Source organism: Cetorhinus maximus, unplaced genomic scaffold (assembly GCF_964194155.1).
Source record: "Cetorhinus maximus unplaced genomic scaffold, sCetMax3.hap1.1 HAP1_SCAFFOLD_2476, whole genome shotgun sequence".
Lineage (NCBI taxonomy): Eukaryota > Metazoa > Chordata > Chondrichthyes > Lamniformes > Cetorhinidae > Cetorhinus > Cetorhinus maximus.
In genome coordinates, this window is record NW_027598414.1 from 1 (window position 1) to 19509 (window position 19509).

General features: G+C 54.3%; 1 protein-coding gene across 1 annotated transcript in view; it reads right to left on the reverse strand.

Annotated features, from left to right (window-relative positions):
• Positions 1-310: 310 nt before the first annotated feature.
• The window catches only part of LOC144677361 (pleckstrin homology domain-containing family G member 6-like), a gene marked incomplete at its 3' end in the record, with an annotated part of 37751 nt that continues 18552 nt past the window's right edge, over positions 311-19509 (reverse strand). The window contains exons 6-14 of the mRNA XM_078537499.1: positions 18323-18472; positions 16723-16833; positions 14666-14815; positions 9948-10085; positions 8352-8471; positions 7458-7590; positions 5552-5667; positions 4468-4613; positions 311-1939 (exon numbers count right to left, since the gene is read on the reverse strand). Coding sequence (XP_078393625.1) covers positions 311-1939; positions 4468-4613; positions 5552-5667; positions 7458-7590; positions 8352-8471; positions 9948-10085; positions 14666-14815; positions 16723-16833; positions 18323-18472 — 2693 coding nt within the window. The remainder of the gene's footprint in view (positions 1940-4467; positions 4614-5551; positions 5668-7457; positions 7591-8351; positions 8472-9947; positions 10086-14665; positions 14816-16722; positions 16834-18322; positions 18473-19509) is intronic.

Consider the following 19509-nt stretch of genomic DNA (forward strand, 5'->3'; position numbering starts at 1 on the left):
GTTTGATGGGGACAGTGTAGAGGGAGCTTTACTCTGTATCTAACCCCGTGCTGTACCTGTCCTGGGAGTGTTTGATGGGGACAGTGTAGAGGGAGCTTTACTCTGTATCTAACCCCGTGCTGTACCTGTCCTGGGAGTGTTTGATGGGGACAGTGTAGAGGGAGCTTTACTCTGAATCTAACCCCGTGCTGTACCTGTCCTGGGAGTGTTTGATGGGGACAGTGTAGAGGGAGCTTTACTCTGAATCTAACCCCGTGCTGTACCTGTCCTGGGAGTGTTTGATTCGGACCGGGGAGATTTAGATGCTTACGATGTGCTTATGGTCGAATTGAGATTCAGAGGTGAGCGGATCCACTGGAGCTCAGCGAGTGTCAGTGTCCGATGCCGAGATGTTGTCCAGACTCCCTTCTCCCTCTCCAAGCCCTCCCGGAGCTCCGGGGCTTGTCCCGGCACCCGTCCCTCCATTGCCTTGGCCCTCCTGAGCGTCTCCATCACTGGGCTGGGGCCCGGGGCCTTTGCACTCGCCCCCTGACCCCATGTCCCTGTCCGGCTGCCATTTGGGTCCTGCCAACCGGAGCCTGTCACGGGATTGTCCTGGGCCTGGATTTCCGGGCCTTTCTCTGCTTCGGCCTGGGCCTGGGCCCGGCCTGGAGCCTGGGCCTGGATTTCCGGGCATTCATCTGGTTCGGCCTGTGCCCGGTCTGGAGCCTGGGCCTGGACTTCCAGGCCTTTCTCTGGTTCGGCCTGGTCCCGGCCTGGAGCCTGGGCCTGGATTTCCAGGCATTCATCTGGTTCGGCCTGGGCCTGGCCTGGAGCCTGGGCCTGGATTTCCAGGCATTCATCTGGTTCGGCCTGGGCCCGGCCTGGAGCCTGGGCCTGGACTTCCGGGACTTTCTCTTGTTCGGCCTGGGCCCGGTTTGGAGCCTGGGCCTCGATTTCCGGGACTTTCTCTTGTTCGGCCAGGGCCTGGCCTGGAGCCTGGGCCTGGATTTCTGGGCATTCATCTGGTTCGGCCTGGGCCTGGCCTGGAGCCTGGGCCTGGATTTCCAGGCATTCATCTGGTTCGGCCTGGTCCCGGGCCAGGCCTGGAGCCTGGGTCTGGATTTCCAGGCATTCATCTGGTTCAGCCTGGGCCTGGCCTGGAGCCTGGGTCTGGATTTCCAGGCATTCATCTGGTTCAGCCTGGGCCTGGCCTGGAGCCTGGGCCTGGATTTCCAGGACTTTCTCTTGTTCGGCCTGGGCCCGGTTTGGAGCCTGGGCCTCGATTTCTGGGACTTTCTCTTGTTTGGCCAGGGCCTGGCCTGGAGCTTGGGCCTGGATTTCCAGGCATTCATCTGGTTCGGCCTGGGCCCGGCCTGGAGCCTGGGCCTGGATTTCCGGGCCCTCCGTTGTTTCGGCCTGTGCCCGGTCTGGAGCCTTGTCCTGTATTCCTGGGCCCTCCGCTGGTTCGGCCTGTGCCCGGTCTGGAGCCTGGGCCTGGATTTCTGGGCCCTCCGCTGTTTCGGCCTTGGGCCAGTCTGGAGTCTGGGCCTGGATTTCCGGGCCCTCCGCTGTTTCGGCCTTGGGCCAGTCTGGAGTCTGGGCCTGGATTTCCGGGCCCTCCGCTGGTTCGGCCTGGGCCTGGTCTGGAGCCTGGGCCTGGATTTCTGGGCCCTCCGTTGGCTCGGCCCGGGCCTCGTCTGCCTCCTGGGCCTGGAGTTCTTGGCCCTCCGCCTGCTGGCTCAGACTCGGGATCCCGTTCTCCCTCCTGAGCCGCCTCTGGATGACCCTCTGGGCCCCCACCCTGCCTGGGGAGCGACTGCAGGTGGGCAGGGCCGAGCGATGTGAACTCGGGGAGAAAGGCTCCCTGGCGACCTCCTGGGAGTCCGGATCGGAATCCGGACTCTCTGCCGATGTGACCAGGAGCCGTGGAGGGTGAGGGGAGCTTCTGCCTGACGTGCTGCACAGGGAGAGACAAAAGACAAAACAGTTTCACGTCATGAACAGGAAACGAGATATTCAACTGTGAGGTTCCTCGCGGCTGCCCCAAACACCCCCTTCCTCCCATCCGCTCAAAACCGATCCCCCTTTAACAAACCTCATTAACATTGTCCACCTCTTAATGCCAGAGTCCAAATACCCCCACCCACAAATATACCCCCGCGCAAATTATCTGGGTTTCTCAATGTTGAGGTTGTTGTTGAATTTGTTGGTGTTTTTCAATGTTGAGGTTGTTGTTGAATTTGTTGGTGTTTTTTTCAATGTTGAGGTTGTTGTTGAAATTGTTGGTGTTTTTTTCAATGTTGAGGTTGTTGTTGCATTTGTTGGTGTTTTTCAATGTTGAGGTTGTTGTTGCATTTGTTGGTGTTTTTCAATGTTGAGGTTGTTGTTGTATTTGTTGGTGTTTTTCAGTGTTGGGGTTGTTGTTGAATTTGTTGGTGTTTCTCAATGTTGAGGTTGTTGTTGAATTTGTTGGTGTTTTTCAATGTTGAGGTTGTTGTTGAATTTGTTGGTGTTTCTCAATGTTGAGGTTGTTGTTGAATTTGTTGGTGTTTTTCAATGTTGAGGTTGTTGTTGCATTTGTTGGTGTTTTTCAATGTTGAGGTTGTTGTTGTATTTGTTGGTGTTTTTCAGTGTTGGGGTTGTTGTTGAATTTGTTGGTGTTTCTCAATGTTGAGGTTGTTGTTGAATTTGTTGGTGTTTTTCAATGTTGAGGTTGTTGTTGAATTTGTTGGTGTTTCTCAATGTTGAGGTTGTTGTTGAATTTGTTGGTGTTTCTCAATGTTGAGGTTGTTGTTGAATTTGTTGGTGTTTTTCAATGTTGAGGTTGTTGTTGAATTTGTTGGTGTTTCTCAATGTTGAGGTTGTTGTTGAATTTGTTGGTGTTTTTCAATGTTGAGCTTGTTGTTGAATTTTTTGGTGTTTGTCAATGTTGGGGTTGTTGTTGAATTTGTTGGTGTTTTTCAATGTTGAGGTTGTTGTTGAATTTGTTGGTGTATTTTAATGTTGAGGTTGTTGTTGAATTTGTTGGTGTTTTTCAATGTTGAGGTTGTTGTTGAATTTGTTGGTGTATTTTAATGTTGAGGTTGTTGTTGAATTTGTTGGTGTTTGTCAATGTTGAGGTTGTTGTTGAATTTGTTGGTGTTTTTCAATGTTGAGGTTGTTGTTGAATTTGTTGGTGTTTTTCAATGTTGAGGTTGTTGTTGAATTTGTTGGTGTTTGTCAATGTTGAGGTTGTTGTTGAATTTGTTGGTGTTTTTCAATGTTGAGGTTGTTGTTGAATTTGTTGGTGTTTTTCAATGTTGAAGTTGTTGTTGAATTTGTTGGTGTTTTTCAATGTTGAGGTTGTTGTTGAATTTGTTGGTGTTTTTCAATGTTGAAGTTGTTGTTGAATTTGTTGTTGTTTTTTCAATGTTGAGGTTGTTGTTGAATTTGTTGGTGTTTTTCAATGTTGAGGTTGTTGTTGAATTTGTTGGTGTTTTTCAATGTTGAGGTTGTTGTTGAATTTGTTGGTGTTTTTCAATGTTGGGGTTGTTGTTGAATTTGTTGGTGTTTTTCAATGTTGGGGTTGTTGTTGAATTTGTTGGTGTTTTTCAATGTTGAGGTTGTTGTTGAATTTGTTGGTGTTTGTCAATGTTGAGGTTGTTGTTGAATTTGTTGGTGTTTGTCAATGTTGAGGTTGTTGTTGAATTTGTTGGTGTTTCTCAATGTTGAGGTTGTTGTTGAATTTGTTGGTGTTTTTCAATGTTGGGGATGTTGTTGAATTTGTTGGTGTTTGTCAATGTTGAGGTTGTTGTTGAATTTGTTGGTGTTTGTCAATGTTGAGGTTGTTGTTGAATCTGTTGTTGTTTTTTCATGTTGAGGTTGTTGTTGAATTTGTTGGTGTTTGTCAATGTTGAGGTTGTTGTTGAATTTGTTGGTGTTTGTCAATGTTGAGGTTGTTGTTGAATTTGTTGGTGTTTGTCAATGTTGAGGTTGTTGTTGAATCTGTTGTTGTTTTTTCATGTTGAGGTTGTTGTTGAATTTGTTGGTGTTTATCGATGCTTTGCGCGGACCCCCACCTCCCCTCCCCTCTCCTCTCCCCCCTCCCCGCCCTCGTCTTCACCGAATTGGGAGTGATCTTGTCGATGTTTTTCTGCCGCCAATCATTCGGACAAATGCAAGAATTCAAAATTTCCAAGAAAACAAAATTTTAGAATGCAGGAGGAATGGGCTCTGATTGGTGGGTTGCTCCACTCTGATTGGACATGGATTTACCATAGGGATAGTAACAGGGAAGGAGGGCAATTTCCCCCAGGAGTCTGAATAGCGGCGGTCATTCAGAAATTGGGAATTCTTGCATATTTCCTCATGATCGCGGGAGGAGAAACTGAGGGAACGAGGGGAGAGGGGGAAGGGGAGTGAGGGAGAGATCTTTCAGACAGAGGGTACAGGGGGAGAAATGGGGTAGGGGGTGAGGGAGAGATCTTTCAGACAGAGGGTAGATACCTGATGTCTGCTCCGCTGGGATAGCTGCCCCTTGGAATGGAGGATTTCTGACCTCCATTGGAGTATTCCTGATTCTCGTCCTGAATTAGTTGAAACTGCTCCTGGCAAATCCAGGATTCCCGGGATCGGAGAAGCTCCAACTGTTTCTGTTCGAATAGAAGGAACTTTCCTTAGACTCTCCATTGGATTTAATCCAACCTGCACCTCTCCACCGCGAGACAGGGATGGGGAGCAGGAACCCGGGCTGATTCACACCAACCCCCCTCCCTAACCCAGGGGTGAGTGGACAGGGATGGGGAGCAGGAACCCGGGCTGATTCACCCCCACCTCCCTAACCCAGGGGTGAGTGGACAGGGATGGGGAGCAGGAACCCGGGCTGATTCACCCCCACCTCCCTAACCCAGGGGTGAGTGGACAGGGATGGGGAGCAGGAACCCGGGCTGATTCACCCCCACCTCCCTAACCCAGGGGTGAGTGGACAGGGATCGGGAGCAGGAACCCGGGCTGATTCACCCCCACCTCCCTAACCCAGGGGACAGTGGACAGGGATGGGGAGCAGGAACCCGGGCTGATTCACCCCCACCTCCCTAACCCAGGGGTGAGTGGACAGGGATCGGGAGCAGGAACCCGGGCTGATTCACCCCCACCTCCCTAACCCAGGGGACAGTGGACAGGGATCGGGAGCAGGAACCCGGGCTGATTCACCCTCCCACTCCCTAACCCAGGGGTGAGTGGACAGGGATGGGGAGCAGGAACCCGGGCTGATTCACACCAACCCCCCTCCCTAACCCAGGGGTGAGTGGACAGGGATCGGGAGCAGGAACCCGGGCTGATTCACACCCACCTCCCTAACCCAGGGGTGAGTGGACAGGGATCGGGAGCAGGAACCCGGGCTGATACACACCCACCTCCCTAACCCAGGGGTGAGTGGACAGGGATGGGGAGCAGGAACCCGGGCTGATTCACCCCCACCTCCCTAACCCAGGGGTGAGTGGACAGGGATCGGGAGCAGGAAACATTTATAAATTAATGGTTTAAATTTCATCCAGATGTCTTCATATCTACTTTCAAAAGATGAACTCACTTGAGCAGCGGTGAGGGTATCTGTCCACTCTTTACACAAACTCCTGCTTGCAGCCTGGAATGTATACACTGCTACAATGCATTGTAATTCATTCACATACATCAGGAGGAAACTACCTGCACAGAAAGATCCCATGAGCATCAGGTCAACTCTGTATCTAACCGCGTGCTGTACCTGTCCTGGGAGTGTTTGATGGGGACGGTGTAGAGGGAGCTTTACTCTGTATCTAACCGCGTGCTGTACCTGTCCTGGGAGTGTTTGATGGGGACGGTGTAGAGGGAGCTTTACTCTGTATCTAACCCTTTGCAATGGTGAGGGTTGCATTGGTGAGGGTTGCGCTGGTGAGGGTTGCGGTGTTGAGGGTTGCGATGGTGAGGGTTGCAGTGTTGAGGGTTGCAGTGTTGAGGGTTGCAGTGTTGAGGGTTGCAGTGTTGAGGGTTGTGCTGTTGAGGGTTGTGCTGTTGAGGGTTGTGCTGTTGAGGGTTGTGCTATTGAGGGTTGTGCTGTTGACGGTTGCGATGGTGAGGGTTGCGATGGTGAGGGTTGCGATGGTGAGGGTTGCGATGGTGAGGGTTGTGATGGCGAGGGTTGTGATGGTGAGGGTTGTGATGTTGAGGGTTTTGCTGTTGAGGTTTGTGATGGTGAGGGTTTTGCTGTTGAATGTTGAGATGGTGAGGGTTGCGGTGTTGAGGGTTGTGCTGTTGAGTGTTCTGATAGTGGGGGTTGCGATGGGGAGTGTTGCGATGGGGAGCGTTGCGATGGGGAGCATTGCGATGGGGAGCGTTGCGATGGGGAGCGTTGCGATGGGGAGGGTTGCGATGGGGATGGTTGCGATGGGGAGGGTGGCGATGGGGAGGGTGGCGATGGGGAGCATTGCGATGGGGAGCGTTGCGATGGGGAGCGTTGCGATGGGGAGCGTTGCGATGGGGAGCGTTGCGATGGGGAGCGTTGCGATGGGGAGGGTTGCGATGGGGATGGTTGCGATGGGGAGGGTGGCGATGGGGAGGGTGGCGATGGGGAGGGTGGCGACGGGGAGGGTGGCGATGGGGAGGGTGGCGATGGGGAGGGTGGCGGTGGTGAGGGTCGCGGTGATGAAGGTCGCGATGGTGAGGGTCGCGGTGTCGAGGGTCGCGGTGTCGAGGGTCGCGGTGTCGAGGGTCACGGTGTCGAGGGTCGCGGTGTCGAGGGTCGCGGTGTCGAGGGTCGTGGTGTTGAGGGCTGCAGTTGTGAGGTCTGCGATGGCGAGGGTTGTGATGGTGAGCGTTGCGGTGATGAAGGTTGTGTTGGTGAGGCTTGCGGTGTTGAGGTTTGCGATGGTGAGGGTTGCGGTGATGAGGGTCGCGGTGTTGAGGGTCATGATGGTGAGTGTTGCGGTGTTGAGGGTCGTGATGGTGAGGGTGGTGTTGTTGAGCTTTGCGGTGTTGAGGGTTGCGATGGTGAGTGTTGCGGTGTTGAGGGTTGCGGTGTTGAGGGTTGCGGTGGCGAGGGTTGCGGTGTTGAGGGTCGCGCTGTTGAGGATCGCGGTGTTGAGGGTCATAGTGTTGAGGGTTGCAGTGTTGAGGGTTGTGATGGTGAGGGTTGCGGTGTTGAGGGTTGTGATGGTGAGGGTTGCGGTGTTGAGGGTTGTGATGGTGAGGGTTGCGGTGTTGAGGGTTGTGATGGTGAGGGTCGCGGTGTTGAGGGTTGCGGTGTTGAGGGTCGTGATGTTGAGCTTTGCGGTGTTGAGGGTTGCAGTGGTGAGGGTTGCGGTGTTGAGGGTCGCGGTGTTGAGGGTTGCGATGGTGAGGGTCGCGGTGCTGAGTGTCGTGGTGTTGAGGGTCGCGGTGCTGAGCGTTGTGCAGTTGGCACTCTCGCAGTTGGCCGTGACAGGTCTGATGTTGACGGTGGTGATGTTGCTTCCTCTGACCTGGATCTTTGAGTTCCCTGGAGACGATCTTGTCCAGCATGAGGGGTTGTCGGGTCACCTTCACTCGACTGCCTCTCTTCAGGGGTTTGGTGATGAGGAAGAGGTCGGTGAAGAGGAAGCAGAGGACCTCGGTCTGAGAGAAAGGGAGACAAGAAATGAGGGGGTGAGTGTTCAGCGAACATTCAGGGCCACGTATGGCAGTAGGCAGACTGTCCTCCGTCTTCCTCCCTGAGGTCACAGCACCACAATGTCTGAGGCCTGTCCGACACAGAGGAACTCCTTCGATGGAGGGATACAGACAGAATATACACGGAGAAATGCAGGAGGTGGGGGGATGAGGGGAAGGGGAGAGTGAGAGACAGGGAGAGAGGGCAAGACGGAGGGGGGAAGAGAGAGAAAGAAAGAGGGAGAGAAGGGAGCTATACAAAGGACGAGAGTGAGGGTGGGGGAGAGAAGGAGTCAAGGAATGAGGGAGAGTGGGAGGGAGGGAGAGGTGCATTGAGAGAGAGGGGGTAGAGAAGAGGAGGGAGGGAGAGACAGGTCATGGGAGAGGGTGAGAGGGAGGGAAGAGAGCATAGGGGGAGAAAGAGACGGGGAGGGAGAAAGAGAGAGAGAGGGAGAGATTGTCGGTGGGGTGGGGGGGGTGAACTGGGGAGAGAGGGGGAGGGAGAAAGGGAGAGATGGCGGAGAAGGAGGGAGAGAGTGAGGGACAGCAGCTAGAGAGAGAGAGAGAGGGAGAATGGGAGAAGGAGGGAGAGAGAGGGACAGACAGACAGAGAGAGAGAGATGGACAGAGTGAGAGAGAGAGGAACAGAGCTCAAGAGCCTGGGTGAGGCGGACAGGGGGTCGGAGTTTGGAAAGTGGGGGGAAGGTAGTATTCATGGTGTCGTGTACCTTGCTATCCCGTCCCTCCTTCATCTTCAGGCTGCCCTCAAAGAGGAGTAACCGGATACAGTGAGGCCCAATCCCCACCATCGGCAGAGTCAGATCCAGAACAGAAAACTCATGCACGTACTGTAATCGGACAAAAAGCACAGCATTGCTCAAAAAAACAACCCAACACGACGAATATCAACACCCCCGACTCGATCGGTAAAAGAATGGTAGTCAACTGGAACCATCAAACACAAAACCAGACAACCAGCCCCCCCGACGAACCCCTCGATTAGTTTCCAGTCTGTAACTCACTCCCGGGTATCTGTTATTCTGTATATAAACCCCACCGAACCCCTCGATTAGATTCCAGTCTGTAACTCACTCCCGGGTATCTGTTATTCAATATATAAACCACCCCGAACTCCTCGATTAGATTCCAGTCTGTAACTCACTCCCGGGTATCTGTTATTCTGTATATAAACCACCCCGAACCCCTCGATTAGATTCCAGTCTGTAACTCACTCCCGGGTATCTGTTATTCTGTATATAAACCACCCCGAACCCCTCGATTAGATTCCAGTCTGTAACTCACTCCCGGGTATCTGTTATTCAATATATAAACCACCCCGAACCCCTCGATTAGATTCCAGTCTGTAACTCACTCCCGGGTATCTGTTATTCTATATATAAACCACCCCGAACCCCTCGATTAGATTCCAGTCTGTAACTCACTCCCGGGTATCTGTTATTCTATATATAAACCACCCCGAACCCCTCGATCAGATTCCAGTCTGTAACTCTCTCCCGGGTATCTGTTATTCTATATATAAACCACCCCGAACCCCTCGATTAGATTCCAGTCTGTAACTCACTCCCGGGTATCTGTTATTCTATATATAAACCACCCCGAAACCCTCGATTTGATTCCAGTCTGTAACTCACTCCCGGGTATCTGTTATTCTATATATAACCCACCCCGAACCCCTCGATTAGATTCCAGTCTGTAACTCACTCCCGGGTATCTGTTATTCTATATATAAACCACCCCGAACCCCTCGATTAGATTCCAGACTGTAACTCACTCCCGGGTATCTGTTATTCTATATATAAACAACCCCGAACCCCTCGATTAGATTCCAGTCTGTACCTCACTCCCGGGTATCTGTTATTCTATATATAAACCACCCCGAACCCCTCGATTAGATTCCAGTCTGTAACTCACTCCCGGGTATCTGTTATTCTATATATAAACCACCCCGAACCCCTCGATTAGATTCCAGTCTGTAACTCACTCCCGGGTATCTGTTATTCTCTATATAAACCACCCCGAACCCCTCGATTAGATTCCAGTCTGTAACTCACTCCCGGGTATCTGTTATTCTATATATAAACCCCCCCGAACCCCTCGATTAGATTCCAGTCTGTAACTCACTCCCGGGTATCTGTTATTCTATATATAAACCTCCCCTGCCCCCTCGATTAGATTCCAGTCTGTAACTCACTCCCGGGTATCTGTTATTCTGTATATAAACCTCCCCTGCCCCCTCGATTAGATTCCAGACTGTAACTCACTCCCGGGTATCTGTTATTCTGTATATAAACCTCCCCTCTCACCTTTTCCACTTCGTCGCTACTACTCTCCACCACTTCATAGTGACAGATGCGATTTGCTATCACAACCAGTTTCTGTTCCTCCTCTCGAATCTGTAGCTGGGAATTTATCCATCTGATGAAATTCTCAATAAGAGAGACCTGGAAAACAGGAAGTTAGGTAAATTTCAGAGATAGGGGACTAGTGAGAGTCAGTGTGTGTGTGTGGGACCCGTACCCCAGTGAGAATCAGTGTGTGTGTGTGGGACCCGTACCCCAGTGAGAGTCAGTGTGTGTGTGTGGGACCCGTACCCCAGTGAGAGTCAGTGTGTGTGTGTGGGACCCGCACCCCAGTGAGAGTCAGTGTGTGTGTGTGGGACCCGTACCCCAGTGAGAGTCAGTGTGTGTGTGTGGGACCCGTACCCCAGTGAGAGTCAGTGTGTGTGTGTGTGGGACCCGTACCCCAGTGAGAGTCAGTGTGTGTGTGTGTGGGACCCGTACCCCAGTGAGAGTCAGTGTGTGTGTGGGACCCGTACCCCAGTGAGAGTCAGTGTGTGTGTGTGGGACCCGTACCCCAGTGAGAGTCAGTGTGTGTGTGTGGGACCCGTACCCCAGTGAGAGTCAGTGTGTGTGTGTGGGACCCGTACCCCAGTGAGAGTCAGTGTGTGTGTGTGGGACCCGTACCCCAGTGAGAGTCAGTGTGTGTGTGTGGGACCCGTACCCCAGTGAGAGTCAGTGTGTGTGTGTGGGACCCGTACCCCAGTGAGAGTCAGTGTGTGTGTGTGGGACCCGTACCCCAGTGAGAGTCAGTGTGTGTGTGTGTGGGACCCGTACCCCAGTGAGAGTCAGTGTGTGTGTGTGGGACCCGTACCCCAGTGAGAGTCAGTGTGTGTGTGTGGGACCCGTACCCCAGTGAGAGTCAGTGTGTGTGTGTGTGGAACCCGTACCCCAGTGAGAGTCAGTGTGTGTGTGTGGGACCCGTACCCCAGTGAGAGTCAGTGTGTGTGTGTGGGACCCGCACCCCAGTGAGAGTCAGTGTGTGTGTGTGTGGGACCCGTACCCCAGTGAGAGTCAGTGTGTGTGTGTGGGACCCGTACCCCAGTGAGAGTCAGTGTGTGTGTGTGGGACCCGTAACCCAGTGAGAGTCAGTGTGTGTGTGGGACCAGTACTTCAGTGAGAATCTGTGTGTGGGACCCGTACCCAAGTGAGAGTCGTTGTGTGTGTGGGACCCGTACCCCAGTGAGAGTCAGTGTGTGTGGGACGCATAGCCCAGTGAGAGTCAGTGTGTGTGGGACACATAGCCCAGTGAGAGTCAGTGTGTGTGGGACAAGTACCCCAGTGAGAGTCAGTGTGTGTGGGATCCGTAACCCAGTGAGAGTCAGTGTGTGTGGGACCCGTACCCCAGTGAGAGTCAGTGTGTGTGTGGGACCCGTACCCCAGTGAGGGTCAGTGTGTGTGTGTGGGACCCGTACCCCAGTGAGAGTCAGTGTGTGTGTGTGGGACCCGTACCCCAGTGAGAGTCAGTGTGTATGTGTGGGACCCGTACCCCAGTGAGAGTCAGTGTGTGTGTGTGGGACCCGCACCCCAGTGAGAGTTAATGTGTGTGTGGGACCCGTATCCCAGTGAGAGTCAGTGTGTGTGGGAACCAGATTAATTGTGAGTCACCTCTTTGCCCGCATTTGAAGATTACAAATGCGATTATAAATCTGCTAAATTCCTCCTGCATATTTTAAATTTTCTGATTTCAGAACTCAATCCTGTTTTTCCTGTTAACTCAGCTTCTCTTCAGTAGTTTCATGTCAAATAGGCAGTCTCTGGTCTTGTCAACTGTTGGATGTGGTTCAATAAATATTAATGATGTTTTCGTAGCCTTAAGTATGTTAACTGTATGTGTTTATTAACTAGGGCATGCACATATATACAGGAAAGGACTGGACTCCATGCTTGCTCATACACACTGCTCTGTCCAACATGAGAGTGATCCCCATACGTCATACATCACCGTGTGTCACTGCGGTACTCGGTCCCGCATTAACACATAAGTGATAGATCCTTATACTATAGCTGAGAGACACCAGTCAGTGTACAGATATCTCCCTGAGAGAGAGAGGGGACTGAGAGACACCAGTCAGTGTACAGATATCTCCCTGAGAGAGAGGGACTGAGAGACACCAGTCAGTGTACAGATATCTCCCTGAGAGAGAGAGAGGGGACTGAGAGACACCAGTCAGTGTACAGATATCTCCCTGAGAGAGAGAGGGGACTGAGAGACACCAGTCAGTGTACAGATATCTCCCTGAGAGAGAGGGACTGAGAGACACCAGTCAGTGTACAGATATCTCCCTGAGAGAGAGAGAGGGGACTGAGAGACACCAGTCAGTGTACAGATATCTCCCTGAGAGAGAGAGGGGACTGAGAGACACCTGTCAGTGTACAGATATCTCCCTGAGAGAGAGAGGGGACTGAGAGACACCAGTCAGTGTACAGATATCTCCCTGAGAGAGAGAGGGACTGAGAGACACCAGTTAGTGTCCAGATATCGCCCTGAGAGAGAGAGAGGGGACTGAGAGACACCAGTCAGTGTACAGATATCTCCCTGAGAGAGAGGAGACTGAGAGACACCAGTCAGTGTACAGATATCTCCCTGAGAGAGAGAGAGGGGACTGAGAGACACCAGTCAGTGTACAGATATCTCCCTGAGAGAGGGAGAGGGGACTGAGAGACACCAGTCAGTGTACAGATATCTCCCTGAGAGAGAGAGTGACTGAGAGACACCAGTCAGTGTACAGATATCTCCCTGAGAGAGAGGGGACTGAGAGACACCAGTCAGTGTACAGATATCTCCCTGAGAGAGGGAGAGGGGACTGAGAGACACCAGTCAGTGTACAGATATCTCCCTGAGAGAGAGAGTGACTGAGAGACACCAGTCAGTGTACAGATATCTCCCTGAGAGAGAGGGGACTGAGAGACACCAGTCAGTGTACAGATATCTCCCTGAGAGAGAGGGGACTGAGAGACACCAGTCAGTGTACAGATATCTCCCTGAGAGAGAGTGGGACTGAGAGACACCAGTCAGTGTACAGATATCTCCCTGAGAGAGAGAGGGGACTGAGAGACACCAGTCAGTGTACAGATATCTCCCTGAGAGAGAGGGTGAGAGACACCAGTCAGTGTACAGATATCTCCCTGAGAGAGAGAGGGGACTGAGAGACACCAGTCAGTGTACTGATATCTCCCTGAGAGAGAGAGGGGACTGAGAGACACCAGTCAGTGTACAGATATCTCCCTGAGAGAGAGAGGGACTGAGAGACACCAGTCAGTGTACAGATATCTCCCTTAGAGAGAGGGGACTGAGAGACACCAGTCAGTGTACAGATATCTCTATGAGAGAGAGGGGACTGAGAGACACCAGTCAGTGTACAGATATCTCCCTGAGAGAGAGAGGGGACTGAGAGACACCAGTCAGTGTATTGATATCTCCCTGAGAGAGAGAGGGGACTGAGAGACACCAGTCAGTGTACAGATATCTCCCTGAGAGAGAGAGGGACTGAGAGACACCAGTCAGTGTACAGATATCTCCCTTAGAGAGAGGGGACTGAGAGACACCAGTCAGTGTACAGATATCTCTATGAGAGAGAGGGGACTGAGAGACACCAGTCAGTGTACAGATATCTCCCTGAGAGAGAGGGACTGAGAGACACCAGTCAGTGTACAGATATCTCCCTGAGAGAGAGAGAGGGGACTGAGAGACACCAGTCAGTGTACAGATATCTCCCTGAGAGAGGGGACTGAGAGACACCAGTCAGTGTACAGATATCTCCCTGAGAGAGAGAGAGGGGACTGAGAGACACCAGTCAGTGTACAGATATCTCCCTGAGAGAGAGAGGGGACTGAGAGACACCAGTCAGTGTACAGATATCTCCCTGAGAGAGAGAGAGGACTGAGAGACACCAGTCAGTGTACAGATATCTCCCTGAGAGAGAGAGACTGAGAGACACCAGCCAGTGTACAGATATCTCCCTGAGAGAGAGAGAGGGGACTGAGAGACACCAGTCAGTGTACAGATATCTCTATGAGAGAGAGGGGACTGAGAGACACCAGTCAGTGTACAGATATCTCCCTGAGAGAGAGGGACTGAGAGACACCAGTCAGTGTACAGATATCTCCCTGAGAGAGAGAGAGGGGACTGAGAGACACCAGTCAGTGTACAGATATCTCCCTGAGAGAGGGGACTGAGAGACACCAGTCAGTGTACAGATATCTCCCTGAGAGAGAGAGAGGGGACTGAGAGACACCAGTCAGTGTACAGATATCTCCCTGAGAGAGAGAGGGGACTGAGAGACACCAGTCAGTGTACAGATATCTCCCTGAGAGAGAGAGAGGACTGAGAGACACCAGTCAGTGTACAGATATCTCCCTGAGAGAGAGAGACTGAGAGACACCAGCCAGTGTACAGATATCTCCCTGAGAGAGAGAGAGGGGACTGAGAGACACCAGTCAGTGTACAGATATCTCCCTGAGAGAGAGGGGACTGAGAGACACCAGTCAGTGTACAGATATCTCCCTGAGAGAGAGAGAGGACTGAGAGACACCAGTCAGTGTACAGATATCTCCCTGAGAGAGAGAGAGGGACTGAGAGACACCAGTCAGTGTACAGATATCTCCCTGAGAGAGGGAGAGGGATAGGGGACTGGGGTAACTGTATGTTTGAGGAGGAAGGTTAAATGAGGTTAGATCCTTACCGTGCTGTTGATGGTTTCCTGGGCGATGGGGTCTTCTGTTTTTTTCAGGACGGCCCTGAGCAGCAGTGGGTACTTGGTCAGACATTGATGAGGTTTCACCAGCATGTCGTTCAGTCGCATCCTGTTGCTCTGTTTGTGCGTTTCCGCCCACTGCATGGACAAAAACACGAGCGTGTGGGGAGTCAACCTCGACTCAAGTTGGCCCGAGATTATCCCCCCCTAGCCCCGTGATCAGAGCAGAGCCTGAATCCACAGGCCCGAGGCGCCCCATTTCCCTCCCCGGGGTCAGTGAGCCTAAATCCACAGGCCCGAGAGGCCCCCTTTCCCTCCCCAGTGTCAGTGAGCCTAAATCCACAGGCCCGAGAGGCTCCAGATTCCCTCCCCGGGGTCAGTGAGCCTAAATCCACAGGCCCGAGAGGCTCCAGATTCCCTCCCCGGGGTCAGTGAGCCTAAATCCCCCGGCCCGAGAGGCCCCGATCCCCTCCCCAGGGTCAGTGAGCCTAAATCCACAGGCCCGAGAGGCCCCGATCCCCTCCCCAGTGTCAGTGAGCCTAAATCCACAGGCCCAGGAGGCCCCAGACTCCCTCCCCGGGGTCAGTGAGCCTAAATCCCCCGGCCCGAGAGGCCCCGATCCCCTCCCCGGGGTCAGTAAGCCTAAATCCACAGGCCCGAGAGGCCCCGATCCCCTCCCCGGGGTCAGTGAGCCTAAATCCACAGGCCCGAGAGGCTCCAGATTCCCTCCCCGGGGTCAGTGAGCCTAAATCTACAGGCCCGAGAGGCTCCCGATTCCCTCCCCGGGGTCAGTGAGCCTAAATCCACAGGCCCGAGAGGCCCCAGATTACCTCCCCGATGTCAGTGAGCCTAAATCCACAGGCCCAAGAGGCCCCTGATTCCCTCCTTGGCGTCAGAGAGCCTAAATCCACAGGCCCGAGTGGCCCCAGATTCCCTCCCCATGGTCAGTGAGCCTAAATCCACAGGCCCGAGAGGCCCCAGATTCCCTCCCCGGGGTCAGTGAGCCTCAATCCACAGGCCCGAGAGGCCCCGATCCCCTCCCCGGGGTCAGTGAGCCTAAATCCCCCGGCCCGAGAGGCCCCGATCCCCTCCCCAGGGTCAGTGAGCCTAAATCCACAGGCCCGAGAGGCCCCGATCCCCTCCCCAGTGTCAGTGAGCCTAAATCCACAGGCCCAAGAGGCCCCAGACTCCCTCCCCGGGGTCAGTGAGCCCAAAATACCCGGCCCGAGAGGCCCCGATCCCCTCCCCGGGGTCAGTAAGCCTAAATCCACAGGCCCGAGAGGCCCCGATCCCCTCCCCGGTGTCAGTGAGCCTAAATCCACAGGCCCAAGAGGCCCCTGATTCCCTCCTTGGCGTCAGAGAGCCTAAATCCACAGGCCCGAGTGGCCCCAGATTCCCTCCCCATGGTCAGTGAGCCTAAATCCACAGGCCCGAGAGGCCCCAGATTCCCTCCCCGGGGTCAGTGAGCCTCAATCCACAGGCCCGAGAGGCCCCGATCCCCTCCCCGGGGTCAGTGAGCCTAAATCCCCCGGCCCGAGAGGCCCCGATCCCCTCCCCAGGGTCAGTGAGCCTAAATCCACAGGCCCGAGAGGCCCCGATCCCCTCCCCAGTGTCAGTGAGCCTAAATCCACAGGCCCAAGAGGCCCCAGACTCCCTCCCCGGGGTCAGTGAGCCTAAATCCCCCGGCCCGAGAGGCCCCGATCCCCTCCCCGGGGTCAGTAAGCCTAAATCCACAGGCCCGAGAGGCTCCAGATTCCCTCCCCGGGGTCAGTGAGCCTAAATCTACAGGCCCGAGAGGCCCCGATCCCCTCCCCGGGGTCAGTGAGCCTAAATCCACAGGCCCGAGAGGCCCCAGATTCCCTCCCCGGGGTCAGTGAGCCTAAATCCACAGGCCCGAGAGGCTCCCGATTCCCTCCCCGGGGTCAGTGAGCCTAAATCCACAGGCCCGAGAGGCTCCAGATTCCCTCCCCGGTGTCAGTGAGCCTAAATCCATAGGCCCGAGAGGCTCCTGTCTCCACTCCAAGCTGCCTAAGGTGGGTACTCACCTTGACATACATGGCGAATAGTTTGTTGTTCTGCTGGGTGACGTGGGCATATTGCAGGCACCGGGCCTCCAAGAGGCAGTAAGTAGCGTAGCAGTGAAATCGGTCCGGGAACTGTGGGTGAGGGGAGCGGTGGGGAAGGAGGGAGAGAGAGCAGGGTCCGACACTTAGTCTATTGTCATCACTTCCTATTGCCACCCTCACCCCCATCTAAACCCTCCACCCAACCATCTCCCTCCCTCTCCCATCCCTCCTCCTCAACTCCCACCCACCTCCCCTCCCTCATACAGACTCCACCCCCCCCCAATGCTCCCCCTTGTAACTGCCCCTCACCCTCTTCCCGATCGACCAGCCCTCCTGGTCGCCCTCTCCCCCATTCCCTACGTCCCATCATCCCTTCTCTCAGCCCTTCCCCCGCTTTCCCCCTCCCCCATCCCCTCTCCGTTCCCCATTCCCATCTCACGCTCCCTCTCGATCTACCCCATCTGATACTATAGGCAGAGGTTACAGAGATAGGGAGGGTTGTAGGGGCTGGAGGAGGTTACAGAGATAGGGAGGGGTGTAGGGGCTGGAGGAGGTTACAGAGATAGGGAGGGGTGTAGGGGCTGGAGGAGGTTACAGAGATAGGGAGGGGTTGTCGGGGCTGGAGGAGGTTACAAAGATAGGGAGGGGTGTAGGGGGATGGAGGAGGTTACAGAGATAGGGAGGGGTTGTCGGGGCTGGAGGAGGTTACAGAGATAGGGAGGGGTGTAGGTGACTGGGGGAGGTTACAGAGATAGGGAGGGGTGTAGGGACTGGAGGAGGTTACAGAGATAGGCAGGGTTGTAAGGGCTGGAGGTGGTTACAGAGATAGGGAGGGTTGTAGGTGACTGGAGGAGGTTACAGAGATAGGGAGGGTTGTGGGGGCTGGAGGAGGTTACAGAGATAGGGAGGGGTATAGGGACTGTAGGGGGTTACAGAGATAGGGAGGGTTGTAGGGGCTGGAGGGGGTTAAAGAGATAGGGAGGAGTGTAGGTGACTGGAGGAGGTTACAGAGATAGGGAGGGTTGTAGGGGCTGGAGGAGGTTACAGAGATAGGGAGGGGTGTAGGGACTGTAGGGGGCTACAGAGATAGGGAGGGGTGTAGGGGCTGGAGGAGGTTACAGAGATAGGGAGGGGTGTAGGTGCTGGAGGAGGTTACAGAGATAGGGAGGGGTGTAGGGGCTGGAGGAGGTTACAGAGATAGGGAGGGGTGTAGGGGCTGGTGGAGGTTACAGAGATAGGGAGGGGTGTAGGGGCTGGAGGAGGCTGCAGAGATAGGGAGGGGTGTAGGGGCTGGAGGAGGTTACAGAGATAGGGAGGGGTGTAGGGGCTGGAGGAGGTTACAGAGATAGGGAGGGGTTCTGACTGGCGGACGTGTCTCCGTGGGGAAGGCGACGGGGATCTGTAGATTCCCCAAGTTCCCCTCTAACTCGCCAAAATTAGCTCGGCCTGAAGGCGTTGATGGAGGACGGGACCTCGAGCGCGTATAAATGAGCGCCTCCCCCCAGTCTCCTCTCGGCTGGCCCAATTCTGACCCCCTCCACCTCCCTCCCCTCAAACCCCCCCTCCCTCGTCTCCTCACCGTCTGGAGGCCTCGGCAGAGGAGGACCGGGTCCAGCGGGTTCCCAGAGACCGCTGCGTGGTCCAGCACGGGTGACATCACTTCCTGCCAGGCCTCCCGATGGACGCGGATGATCTCTGGGATGTTGCTGAAGATGCGCCGGGGCTCCACCTGCAGAACGTGGAAGGAACAGTCGTTTCACTCCTCCGGGATCGCTGCTGTTAGGGAGGGAGTTCCGGGATTTTGTCCCGTGTGGTGTAGGTACACCCACGGCGCTGTTAGGGAGGGAGTTCCAGGATTTTGTCCGTGTGGTGTAGGTACACCCACGGCGCTGTTAGGGAGGGAGTTCCAGGATTTTGTCCGTGTGGTGTAGGTACACCCACGGCGCTGTTAGGGAGGGAGTTCCAGGATTTTGTCCCGTGTGGTGTAGGTACACCCACGGCGCTGTTAGGGAGGGAGTTCCAGGATTTTGTCCGTGTGGTGTAGGTACACCCACGGCGCTGTTAGGGAGGGAGTTCCAGGATTTTGTCCCGTGTGGTGTAGGTACACCCACGGCGCTGTTAGGGATGGAGTTCCAGGGTTTTAACCCAGCGACAGTGAAGGAACGGCCGATATATTTCCAAGTCGGGATGGTGAGTGACTCGGAGGGGAACTTCCAGGTGGTGGGTGTTCCCCATGTGTCTGCTGCCCTTGTCCTTCTAGATGGGAGCGGGTCGTGGGTTTGGGCGGCGCTGTCGAAGGAGCCTTGGTGAGTTGCTGCAGTGCATCTTGTAGATGGTACACACACTGCTGCCCCTGTGAGTCGGTGGTGGAGGGAGTGAATGTTTGTGGATCGGGTGCCGATCGAGCGGGGGGGCTGCTTTGTCCTGGACGGTGTCGAGCTTCTCGAGGGTTGTGGGAGCTGCAATTCATCCAGGCAAGTGGGGAGTGTCCCATCGCCCTCCTGACTTGTGCCTTGTAGATGGTGGACAGGCTTTGGGGAGTCAGGAGGTGAGTTACTCTCCGCAGGATTCCCAGCCTCTGACCTGCTCTTGTAGCCACAGTGTTTATGTGGCTGGTCCCAGTTCAGTTTCTGGTCAACGGTAACCCCCAGGATGTTGGGATATAACTCCCTGTCTCCAGGTGACTGGACGATTAATCCTGACCTCAGGATGGGGCCAGTGACATAAGTGGCCTCACTGCCACAGGTGTGGAGGGATTCATCGTTG